This window comes from Lottia gigantea (genome assembly GCF_000327385.1).
Source record: "Lottia gigantea unplaced genomic scaffold LOTGIsca_116, whole genome shotgun sequence".
NCBI lineage: Eukaryota > Metazoa > Mollusca > Gastropoda > Lottiidae > Lottia > Lottia gigantea.
In genome coordinates this window covers 233,972-247,603 of record NW_008707145.1, presented here as the reverse complement: position 1 = coordinate 247,603, position 13,632 = coordinate 233,972, and the positions used below count along the sequence as shown (strand labels likewise).

At 32.1% G+C, this 13,632-nt stretch overlaps 1 protein-coding gene across 1 annotated transcript in view; it reads right to left on the bottom strand.

The window, feature by feature from the left end:
- LOTGIDRAFT_137570 (hypothetical protein) overlaps positions 1 to 12,832 on the bottom strand; it is a gene marked incomplete at both ends in the record, with an annotated part of 28,719 nt that extends 15,887 nt beyond the window's left edge. The window contains one exon of the mRNA XM_009047733.1: positions 12,326 to 12,832. Within this exon, the coding sequence (XP_009045981.1) occupies positions 12,326 to 12,832 (507 nt within the window). The remainder of the gene's footprint in view (positions 1 to 12,325) is intronic.
- Positions 12,833 to 13,632: the final 800 nt, after the last annotated feature.

The window sequence follows — 13,632 nt, the reverse complement described above, 5'->3', positions numbered from 1 at the left end:
GAACCTGATACTATCCAGGTACTTGACCTACCAATTCTACATTCGATTTGGAGAGTCCACAAAGCTGAACTTTTCTATTTGATGTATGAGTGAATGTCAATTTCCTAATATTGCTAAACCATTAACCTAGATCTGTTTTAAAATGAAATGTTTTCCAAGAATGATGAAATACTAATTTACAAACTGTACCTTATGACAATAAAACTTTTGATACAAAAATATTAGGGTGTAATAAAACATTTATTTCATGATAAAATCTAGGAAAAATCAGACCATAATGTTGATAAATTGATAAAACTAGGCGGAGTGAATATTGACAAAACTCTTGGAATTATAAATCCTAATTTCATACTGTTAAAAAGGCTGAATTTAAATTTCTAAATCATTTGTTTTAAATAATCTAAAGGTACATGTACACTATGGTGCATTAATCTGAAGAATGTATCTCATGAGCTATTATTGTCTTCATAAGACCACGTGTTGCAGAAAAGTAGGACGTGAAACTCCATTTCAGCCTATGTCATAGACCTATTTCAGCCTATGTACTGACCTATTTCAGCCTATGTCCCAGATCTATTTCAGCCTATGTCATAGACCTATTTCAGCCTATGTCCTGACCTATTTCAGCCTATGTCCCAGATCTATTTCAGCCTATGTCCTTGTCAGACCTATTTCAGCCTATGTCCTAGACCTATTTCAGCCTATGTCCTAGCCTATGTCCTAGACCTATTTCAGCCTATGTCCTGACCTATTTCAGCCTATGTCCTAGTCAGGCCTATTTCAGCCTATGTCCTGACCTATTTCAGCCTATGTCCCTACTGAAGATTGACAAGTTATATTTTTTATCATATTCAATGCATGATTTTATTAAAATTTGTTCATTGATCTTTACTTATCATATAGAAATAAGATGTTTTGTGTTCAGGTCAAGCAGTTCCGGATTATCTAGATCATGAAACCTGATATATTTGACACACCCTCCTGACTCAGCCCACGCCTTTTATACTCCTACTAATACAACTAAATGTTTTCATGAAATTATGACCCTAAATTTATTAATAACTGGTTGACGAAACCCTGATCATAAACAGATATAAAACTCTGAATGGAGAGTAATTTGACAAAGCAGACATTATTTGGAAAATTTGAGGACAAAAGAGTCTTGAGAGGCTATGTTTAACTTCTTTAAATAACATTATTACTAATTTATTGACTAAAACTTGTTCGTAATATAGATATAAAACCACTTTCAATTCAACTTATATTGAAGGAAGCTTTAGTAACCTGTTCAATGTTCCATATTCAGGTGACCTTTGCTGGGATCTTGGACTGCCAATTTTGGCGTAAAGCGGTGTTTTAAAAATTTTATGTGTATGGGGGACAGTGATAGTATCAATCAGCACTCATTTAGTGATGTCATCAAAGACTTAGTTTTAGTGGAATTGCAGAAACTGCAGTCATCTGATTGAAAACAGGAATGGTGCATATTGATGCTATCAGTGTTCCTGATACACATTTAAAATTTAGAAAACCTCTTTACATTCACTTTAACAGGTATTATAAAGTATTGTAGGTCTTGGCACCCCTGTGTTTTGCAAGCATTTAATTCCCACACTAAGAACGATCATTACTAAATTCTTTCACCAAGAAAGATGCTGAACAAATGCAGGTCTAGACATTACTCCAATTTCATCAATTTCAATTAACTGGTCAAAAAACTGGTTTGCACCCCCAATGGTACCCCCACTTCATTTTTAGCAAATCTGAAAATTTGTGTCATCTCTTTTTTGAAAAATTTTATCAGAAGAACCCTCTCAGACGTTCTATGAGAGTCTTGGAATTTTGCAAGTCCACAGAGTTGGCACATTTTGAATTCATTGTTGACAGTTGTTCCTCCCCATTGAGTCAGTCTGCCCACTATTTGTACCCCCAGTCTCTGAGGTCTGACGCGCGCACTGTTTTCAAAGGGCTAACAAATGCTAAATATAATCTTATGGGTGTAAATCTGTAAATGAAGATTGATGTCTTATCATACATGACATATTGGATCATTATAAACACTCTTCAATACAAAAGATATGACATATATAGACTGTCCAATATTAAGTCAATCGTAAGATAATTATTAAACACAATAGACACAATAGAGATTTAAAGGGATTTTAAAGAGGTTTAACATTTTAAGTGTATTGGAGACAATGGTAACATCGATTTGCTCTATTCCAATTTTCAATCAGATGTCTGTGGTTCTTGCAATTCCACTAAAACTAAGCGTTTAATGATGTCACTATTGCAAAAGCAATTTTTATGACCTTTGATAGTCCCTTCATAAAATGCCTAGTTATAATGGATTATCCAGAACCAAAGACGTCTGATTGACAATTTGAATGGTGGAAATAAATGTTATCAACTTCCCACATATAAAATATTAAGAAAACCTTTTTACAATCCCTTTAAAAAAATTAACTGTATATTAACTATTGAGAAATATATTGTATATTTAAATATGGCTGAACACTAGAATACAAGTAATTCAATCTAATAAGTGATTTTTTCTTTGTATTGAAAAAGCCATTCAGAAAGTAAGGTAGGGCCTCAACACAAGAAATCTTTCCATTTCACTGAGTTTCAATAGCCTATATTTGTAGACATGTTCTTTGTAATACATCTTTAAAGAGTTTCATATACTTAAAGTATATATTAAAAATATAAATACACTTAAAATAGCAATAGGTAAATATCAAAATATATGGGACACGAGGGGTTTTCAACCTTTTACTTTCTATTACCCCCCCTCCCTCCCTCCTCCTCTCAGGATCAGCTGAATTACCCCTATAAATGCTCTCTACTTCCTGATTTTCTCTTAGGTTTACCCTGCAACCTTTTTTTGTGCCATAGAATATAACCTGACTGAAAAAATACTTCTATTATAATTGTCATCAGATTTCATGCTATAGTACAAGCTCCGCATTAGTCCCTGAAAAATTTCCAAATTAACCCTAGGGTGAAAACCCTTGTTCTACACCACAGAAATTTTCAAATCGCATAATCATTCAAAATCTGTGCTGTAAATTGACCAAAATGCAACATAGATATTCCAAACCAAATTGTTAATTTTCAGCAAATGCAAGACATCAACTTGTATTACGAAATTTATACAATTTGGAACAATGTGTATAGTTAAGATTTTACAAGCCTATTCAGGCTATCCTTACAGTATTTTGATTTTGTTGTGCCAGCATACAAAGGTCAGTGACCTATAAGAAGAAGTTTTCTGGTTATTCCAGTCAACCAAGCTGTAAACTAAGCCATCATCTGATAGACAGGATCCTCATGACGTGGAGCCAGTTGTAAACCAAGCCAATGGTTATCCATAGATCATCTGATAGACAGGATCCTCAGGGTGTGGTGAGGAGCCACTAGTAAACCAAGCCAACTGGTTATCCACGGATCATCTGATAGACAGGATCCTCTATTGTGGAGTCAATAGTAAATCAAGACAAATGGTTATCCACAGATCATCTGATACACAGGATCCTCATGGTGTGGAGCCAGTAGTAAACCAAGCCAACGGTTATCCACAGATCATCTGATAGACAGGATCCTCAGGGTGTGGAGCCACTAGTAAACCAAGCCAACTGGTTATCCACGGATCATCTGAAAGACAGGATCTTCATGACATGGAGCCACTAGTAAACCAAGCCAAATTGTTATCCACGGATCATCTGATAGACAGGATCTTCATGACGTGGAGCCGCTAGTAAACCAAGCCAAATGGTTATCCACGGATCATCTGATAGACAGGATTTTCATGACCTAAGTCATTATCCTTATATAATGTTTATATTACTTTTATTAATAAGTTTATAACTATTGATCTGTGTACCTGGTAGAGCATAATTCAATATCATTATTTATATAGAAATATAAAATCATTCAATATAATATTGATTTGAATATGTACATGCATACATAGTGTTTGTACATTGGTTATATATTATGTATATTATTAACAGAATATGATACACTTGAGATAAGTAAAACTTGGTAATAAAACAGATCGTTAAAGACAATAGCTAATCTGGAGAACAATTGAACACAGGAGCATTTCCTGTGAACTGTATTTTCCAGGCTCTTTCCGGCTTTTTTTTTCCGGAAAATTTTTTTTTTTAGTTCAGAACAGCGAGAAACTCTGATTAACATCATGTTTCAGGTGTTTTAATATTTCTAAAGGCTATCACTCTCCAATTGATGTGTTGAGCACAATTTTAACAGTGAAAATATTTTATCATTTTAAGCATGTTATATAGGTTATGAAATTTTCAGTCAAAATATATTTGTGCATTGCTTTATTTTTGGCTTAATTACTCTTTACCTACTATTTGATCATTACTATTGATTTATTATTATTTATTGAGAGTAAAAGATCTAATCATTTAGTAAGAGATCTAATCAATATAATTAACCTAATATAATAGTCAAGTGTCAATATTTCTCTTCTGTATCTAGAATAAAAGTTATTATATTCCCCTTTATTCCCCTTTAAAGGGCTAGATTCACCATTTTTTTGACTAATCGTACCTTAGTACCTGAAACAGGATCTTTTTTTAGCTAGGCCAATCAGTGATAGTGTTCACAGCTCACCATTGAAATTTGAGCCTTCAAATCCATGTGTTTCCAGAATTATCTGTGTTTGAAAGTTAAAAAGAAAAATCGTCTTTTCTGAAGATATTGCCATATATAGAAATAGGAATTCGTAGTTATATTTGAAGGAATTATGCGACTTTCGTAAATATATTCAAAAAATGGTGCATCTGTCCCTTTAAATCAACTCTTCAATTTTGAAAACAAGTTAATGCATGACATAAAATGTGTTGTATTCTGTAAGTACTGATGCATATAGTTTGAAATAGGGTTTGATGACTTAAACATAATAATTGCAATAATTACACTATTAGAATATTCTAAAATAAATTTTCTTTTATATCAATAATTTGAATTCAATTGGATTAATCAATTCAATAAAATTATTGAGTCATCACAGCTCCTCTAGATTGATCAATTTAATAAAATCCTTCAGACGAGTCATCATGGCCTGTCCTGGAATGATCAATTCAATAAAATTATTGAGTCATCACAGCTCCTCTAGATTGATCAATTTAATAAAATCCTTCAGACGAGTCATCATGGCCTGTCCTGGATTGATCAATTCAATAAAATTATTGAGTCATCACAGCTCCTCTAGATTGATCAATTTAATAAAATCCTACAGACGAGTCCAATGTAATAAAGTCACTTCCATATTGAGTGTACATCTGTTACATATAGACATATGGTATGTAGAAAATTAACTCTCTTATACTGTTTTATTAGTAATCAATAGGTCGTTATAATCTTCTATACCATGTGTTACAATAAACCAATATAGTCATTTACAGTCCATTTCATCTACTTGTATCACAATTATATTAACATTACTTGTTTCACAATCATATTAACATTACCTGTCCCACAATCATATTAACCTTACTTGCTCCACAATCATAATCACATTAGCTGTCCCACAATCATATTAACATTATTAACATTACTTGCTCCACAATAATATTAACATTACTTGTCTCACAATCATATTAACATTACTTGCCCAACAATCATATTAACATTACTTGTATCATAATCATAATAACATTATTGGCCGCAATTATATTAACATTACTTGCCTAACAATCATTGGCCCAACAAATTTCAACATTACTTGCCCTACAATCATATCAACATTACTTGCCGCAAAGTCATATTATCATTATTGGCTCCACAATCATTAACATTACTTGCCCTACAATCATATTAACATTACTTGACCAACACTTATATTAACATTACTTATCCCAAACATTAACATTACACGTTCCAGTTCCACAATCATTAACATTACTTGTCCAACAATCATAAACATTACTTACCCTACAATCACATTAACATTACATGCCCCATAATCATATCAACATTACTTGACCCACAATCATTAACACTACTTGCCCTACAATCATATTAAAATTGCTTGACCCACAATAATTAACACTACTTGCCCTACAATCATATTAAAGTTGCTTGCCCCACAATCATTTCAAAAATAATTTACAAGATTAAAATCTGCAGAGTGGGCTTATAATATTAGATATTACATAGGCCAACTAGACCATAATGAACTGTCGGCTCATTCATATCTGGTCCAAAAATATCAATAATTATAAATAGGTATTAAATATACCAGTATAGTTACAATATAAACAGACTTATATATGTAATATAACAATAAACCTATAGAGATCAACTTTAGGTCATGAGATTTTTATGATCTTTTCAATGAAATAAAGGTTTTTTTTTATCAGGACAAAAACTTGGCCCTTGTCCATGACATAAAAAATCAATGCTGATTACTTTCAATCACTAACTGGGTTTACTGAGTAAACCAGAAAAATGCAAAAAGTCATTGTATTTTTGAATATAAGTAAGACAAGACAATGCAGATACTTTATTTGTTTTGCATCTCTGTCATTTTGGTACTGCAGAATTTAATTTGCTGTATTTTGGTACTTTTGAAGCAAATTAGGCCCTTTCTCATGATTTTTTACTTTAAGAGGCAATTATACAAAATGGTTTATTCAATACTGAATAGTACTTATTTGCTTAAAGGGATAGTATCATTATTCATTTGACCAATCATACTTTAGTCTCAGAAACAGGAATTTTTAAGCTGAGCTAATCAGTAAGTGTTCACAGCTCACCAGCAAAATTTGAGCTTTTAAATCCATGTGTGTTCAGAATTATCTACGTTTGAAAGTTAAACATGACGAATCATCTTTTCTTGAGACTCTGCCATACATAGAAAAGATATATATAGATATAGAAAAGGAAATCCAAGGTTACAGGCATATTTGAAAAGATTATGCGATTTTTCCTACAGTTCTAGTACTTCTGAAGACTATTTAGTTACATATATTAAATACCCAAATCATCCCCAGAAATAGTGAACCATGGCCTTTGAGATAATGACACAATTTGAATAGATTTGCATATCAACATATTTTTGATCTCTTCAGAACTCAATTTTTTCATATATTTTGCCTTGATTTTGTACATTGAATGATGTGAAGGGAAAAAGGAAACACAATATACTTATAATATTCAAGATATTATCTGAGTTTGACAACCTACACCATGCCTCAGGCTCTTTTGATCAAACAGATAAGATCCAGCGAATCAAATGACAGTTAAGGTCACAAATCAAAGGGATTCGAAGATCTTTGATAATCAAAAGATATATTTTTTTTATCAATTAGAGGATTTAAAAAAGAAAAAAATGAAATGAATGGAGTTTTACGTCCTACTTTTCTGCACCATTTGGACTATTGAAGACGGGCAATGAGGGAAATTTTGCCAGGACAGCGGCATTAGCCTGCTCTGTCGAGGGATCTTAAACAGCCTGTAGCCCACAGGGCCTCGGTTTATTGCCTGTCTAAATGCTTTTTCCATGTCAGCCCCTCTCACCTGCATCACTGACAGGGGGAAACCAGGTTGAAATATCTGAAGATATTACCTCGACCTAAGCTGGGATTTGACCCTGGACCTTCAGGTTAGCGAGCATTTTCAATTGCTAAAAATATACTACATCACAAATATCATGTTCAATAAGCTTGTTGCAGATAAAGAGTGCCAAAAGTGATATCATGTCACTAGGTTGCAGCTGCTTCAAGAGTAGGTGAGTGGCATATTAATGATATATATACAATTTTGAGGTAATTATATCAGCTGCACCTATCTAAGGATATAAGGAAAACAAGAAGTTGACCAACAAGGAACTTCCCATATCATACAACAACTTCCGTGCAATACAGTATCTAATATTACAGCTGTATATATAGGTATATCAAAGGAATACTACCTCTTAAATTGAACATAAAATTTAGATTCAAACTTGATCAAAAAGAGTCTATATTCATCCACTGACACAGCATAATCCTTTAATAATTCAATAAGTGAAAAGTTAAATTTTATTTTCATTCTAATATGTAACATGTCTTTAATATGACAGTACGACATTTTAACAGTTCATTATTCATACTTGATATACTTATATCATATACCAGATACTTGATACACTGTCATTATCATACTGTCAACTTAACCATCTTCAATTACTACTTGATTTCAATAACCATTGACTACATAATGATATAACTCAGTACTGAGTGAATTATACTATCCTTATTATATCATTGCATACCAGTTTTAATAAGTTTAACTCTTAAAGATGGATTCCCTTATTTTCATTTATGAAAATGAAAATGCTAATACTTATATGACTAGAAAGTAGAGATGTTCTAATGACTCGAAAAAATACCAGTTTGTCTCACATGTCAATAATTAATTCATAATTAGCTAATTTAGAAGAAAATTATCATCAGAATTCCAATGATTGACCCATCAAGAAAGGTCAAAAAGTATATACATACATGGACATTTATGATTGGTTAAAACTCTTAATTATATGCAATAAGAACATAAAGATATGATTAAGAATACATGACAATTCATTAGAAACACTAATTAAACAAATAGTTTGCTGAATTTGACACTTAATAAGGAAACCCATCTTTAATACTCTACTGAATTGCAAAAGAGAAATGTCAATTCTGAAAACACTTATAAACCTTTTCAGACACTGGCAGTTACACCTTGTGTGGTCAATGTACTCATTTAATGCTATACTGTTTCTTTTTATTGCCTGAATGTCGATTTAACATTGACTTTCTCTCATGTCTTTGCTTACATATAATAATCATTTGAAAATAGAAATGTAGGCCAATATATGAAGCATAAATATGATCTTTCTTTTTGCTTTTCAGTATATACTAATACTAATTAGTACTCTTCAGGAAAAAGAATATTGCTATCATCCTAAATTCTGACGACCTAATACTACCTCTTCAAAATAAAGAAAACTGAGATGACCATGATTCAACTCCAGAACTAAAATATAAAGTTGATTTTTTTTCAAACTTTGTTGAAAATTTCAGTTGTTCAGTTAATTTTAGCCAGAGAAATTTACTGATTGTTTTTCTTTTTTATTAAGGTGAAATATATCCATATGTATTGGCTTAATATTTTAAGAATTTTTTTCTTTTAATTTCATGCATTGCACGATTATTACTATACATTAAATTACTAAATGACTCATGCAAATTTCACACCACACTGTCGTATGCCATTATAATTTGTAAATTTATGCCCCATTTAACATAAGGGTTAGAAAAATCATCACTTATGTTATGTTACGTTATGTTATGTCATTATGTACATAACTTAAAATGAATGCAACACTTATGACCTTCTGGAACATTTTATCTAGTGAATCACAAAACATAATCAGCAATGATGGCGCCAGCCTGGAACTAGGGGTACAAATAGAGGCAAACTGACTTCACTATCCCTTCGACCAATCTTACCGTAGTCTCAGAAACAGGAATGTTTTTTAGCTTAGTAATAGTGTTCACAGGTCATCATTGAAATTTGAGCCTTCAAATCTATGTCTATCCATAATTATTCATGTTTAAAAGTTAAAAATTAGACTCGAATTTTAGTGAGACTATGCCATATATAGAAAACACAAGTATAGGAATAGACAGTGAAATTTCTAGTTTGAGGTCTATTTGAAGGGATTATGCGATTTTTCAAACCTTGTGTATTTGTATCTTCTTATTTCTACTGTAAGGTTATTCCTGTAAAGTACCTTGCTTCAACATTGTGAAGAAATCTTTTACGTTCAGACATATTTGATTATCCGTTATATTGGTGAAATAACTAACACCCTAAGGTTTGAATATTTCAAATGAGTTATTGGGTGCATATTAACTTGTGATTTAATGATATGCACAAATGATTCACAATTACCTAGATTCCTTTTACTGATAAATAAGTTATTTCTAAAGGGACAGTTGAACCATTTGCTGGGGTTAATTGGAGTCTTGAATATATGTAAATAGTCTTCAGAAGTACTAGAAATGTACAAAAATTGCATAATTTCCTCAAAAATACATGAAACTAAGAATTCATTGTATATTTCTATATATGTCTTTTCTGTATTTTGCAGAATCTCAAAAAAAGACGAGTCATCATTTTAACATTTAAACATGGATAATTCTGGTCATACATGGATTTGAAGGCTTAATTTAGACAGTGAGCTGTGAACACAATAACTGATTAGCTTAGCTGAAAAAATCCCAATTCTGAGACTAAAGTACAATTGGTCAAATGAATGGTGAACCTGTTTCTTTCAATACAATCAAGTTTTCAATCAAGTTTTCAATGTTTGATTTTGTATTTTCGATGACTGTTAAATTTGGAAAGAAATCAATAATTCTTACCCAACAAACAATACAAATAAATTGTTTACAGAAATGTATGACAGTCTGACAGGATTTGGCTGGTTAAAAATAGAGATCTGTTATGATGATACTTTACAAATAAACACTAGATCACCATGTCAAAACTGACAAAAGCTGTCATTAAAACCCTATCAGAGACAATATGAACATAATCCTGAGAAAGCAGTTTTAATGAAGACTTCACTTTTTAATTGTGAAATAATTTTTGAAATAATCATTTATATATTAATTAATTAATAATTAATAATTAATATATTAGACTAGCTTATCAAGACCGTAAGTCTAATATGTCTAGGAATGCACCTATTGTTTGTGGCACATTATCCCGTTGCTGGAAAGGGCAGCCACATGATTGGTTAAAACAGAGTTGACAGAATGAAAAGTCAAGAAGGACAGTGTAAGACCTTACTGTAGTGGTTATGTACAAAGCTAATAACTAATAAAACATTCAAAAAGAAACTAATAAAATACGAACGGAAGTTAGGTCTAATTTTAATTAGATTGTATTAATTCCTTAGAGAAACCTTTTTGAACGGAAATTCTTAAAAACTGAAAACCATTTTAGTGGTAAAAATGTTGTAATATAAAATTATATTCACTTGTATTGAAGTAATCAATATCATTATACTTGATCAAATTTCATAACATTCATTAGTAGTCGTTATGTTTTATACAGAAATCATGTCTTAGCTAAAAGATTTTTTTACAGTTTTAAGTTTCAAAAGGTGAAACATATAGTGATTTCATAAGGATATTTTTCAAAATAAGACATTAATGAATGAACAAGAGGTATGACACAGAGTTTGTCATGGTCAAAAAATCAATCAAGTAGAGAGTCACACCTGTGGAGATCAAAATTGCGACACATGTAGTTTATATGGTATGAGTAAAGTTCAAGTATATCAAAGAATAAAAGGTATACTAAGTACTTATAATCATGTACTATGTACTAAAATGAATTAAAGGGACAGGTTCACCAATGTGACTTTAGCCTTAGAAACAAGAATTTTTTAGCTGATCTATTCAGTAATAGTGTTCACAGCTCATCAGTGAAATTTAGCCTTCAAATCCATGTGTATCCAGAAATAGACAGTGAAACTCCTAGTTTGAAGCATATTAGAAGATGATACCAGTATATGATTTTCGTACATTTGTAGTACTTCTGAAGACTCAAATCAACCCCCCCAAAATGGTGCACCTCTTCCTTTAAGTGTAGCCACAGTTCAAGTATATGATAGAATAGTAGGTGTATAAGGAAATACACTAAGTCTATCTTAACCATGACCCATACAGTCTATGCTTTAAGATTGTTCATGCATACAATCAACATTTGAAAGATATTTATAGACTTAATAATTAGCAAAATTCTATTGTTCAGAAAGACAATGCATAGAAACAATGTAAAGAATGAACAAATAGTTGAATGGAGGTCCTCAGACTAAATGAACTTTAATGGATTGTAAAGATGTTTTCTAAATTTTTCATGAGTATCCAGGACACTGTTGGCATCCATTTGCACCATTCTAATTTTTAGTCAGATGTCTGTGGTACCTACAAGTCCACTAAAACTATTGCAAAGGGCCTTATATAATAAGCATATTTTGTCAATGTCAATGAGAAAACTGAAGTTCTTATGATTCCTAATTTCCAGGGAATACAAAATGTATAAGAAATCACTCAATCATCTTGAAAATCTGAAAATGGAACTATTTCTGAGAGGAGATCTCACTGAGGTTGAGAAAAGGCTTACAAAAAAGAGGGAAACCATTGGGGAGGAACTTGTAAAGGTGGGAAGCGGTGTACAAAACTATTCCCTGGCATTTTCTTTTAGGGTGAATTGAATTTTCAATGAAAAATAGAAAATAATTACTTACAATATGAGGTGGAAAATGATGTTTATCTAATTTTCTCTGATAACGCCTCTGTAAGGCTTGAGCATCCATTTGTTGTCTGATATACAGAGCATCGGCGCCAACATTGGACTGATGTACAGACTTATCAGTTTTGGGAATCAATCGAGTTGCTGCCATAGCATGACTAATTCCAAAAGCATCAGCATCCAAACTCGGTGCCACCCCATGAACTCGTACTTCCGATGTATGGCGATTTAATCCACCTTGGTTTGCTTTCAACATATTATGTTGTATGGACATAGACTGAGAATCGATCTTGGCACCACCAATTCTTGGAACATGTTTGACACAATACACTTCACTGTCATTGGCATCGATTTGATTGGAGAAATAATTCTTTAAATTCAACGTGGTGCCACATAGGCAGCATTTGAAACAGTTTCGATGAAAAACGGCATCATGTACTGGTCCCATCCGTTCATTATGATATACGGTTTCTCCGCATCTTTTACATTTCTGTAAGTTCATTCCATGAGGGAAAAATAAAGAATTTAATCTTTTCTGTCCTCTGTCAATAGAAGCAGCAGTATCTTGCTGTTGTTGTAATGTGGCCATTTTTTTTTCTGTTGATCACTTAATACTCAATACAATATTTCCTTATACTGAAAAACAAAACATACACAAGTTTTAAACTAAACAAATGTAGTGGAGACACACCAGAACTAAAAACAGTCAAGCAGCCAAATTCACAAGACAAGAGAAATTTTTCTGTCACATTTTTTCTTTTCTTCTGAAGTAAATACTGGACTCCCAAAAATCAAAAAATAATTTCACTTACAAACTTTGTCACACCTGAATGTTGTGGTAATTGTTTAAAAAACGTCCATCTTAATTAACTTATATAGTGAAAAGACATTCATTGTAATAAGTCCACTTCAGTTGTCTTCAGTCCTCACAACCTTTTCGATATTAGTTCACTACAAAATCTACCTGCTTCAACAACACTGAGCTGAGCCAGTCCATTAATTTACCTGTATAGGGGTTGACAGGTTGTCACATTCAGGTAGCAGACGATCAATCAGACCAAGGCTATGTTTAATTGGTGGTAATAGTCTCATGTTATTGTTGTATGACAATAGAAGCTAATTACCATTTATTGTTCCAACGTGTTAATTATTTAATGATTAAATGAACAATACGTTCCTAATACGACTTTTATCCACGACGCCGGTATAGTATATTGGACAATTGATACTTTCTGTAAACAAGGATAAACAAATTAAATGTTCATGCTACTATAAAGAACAATGCCTCATTAACGGTTTTTA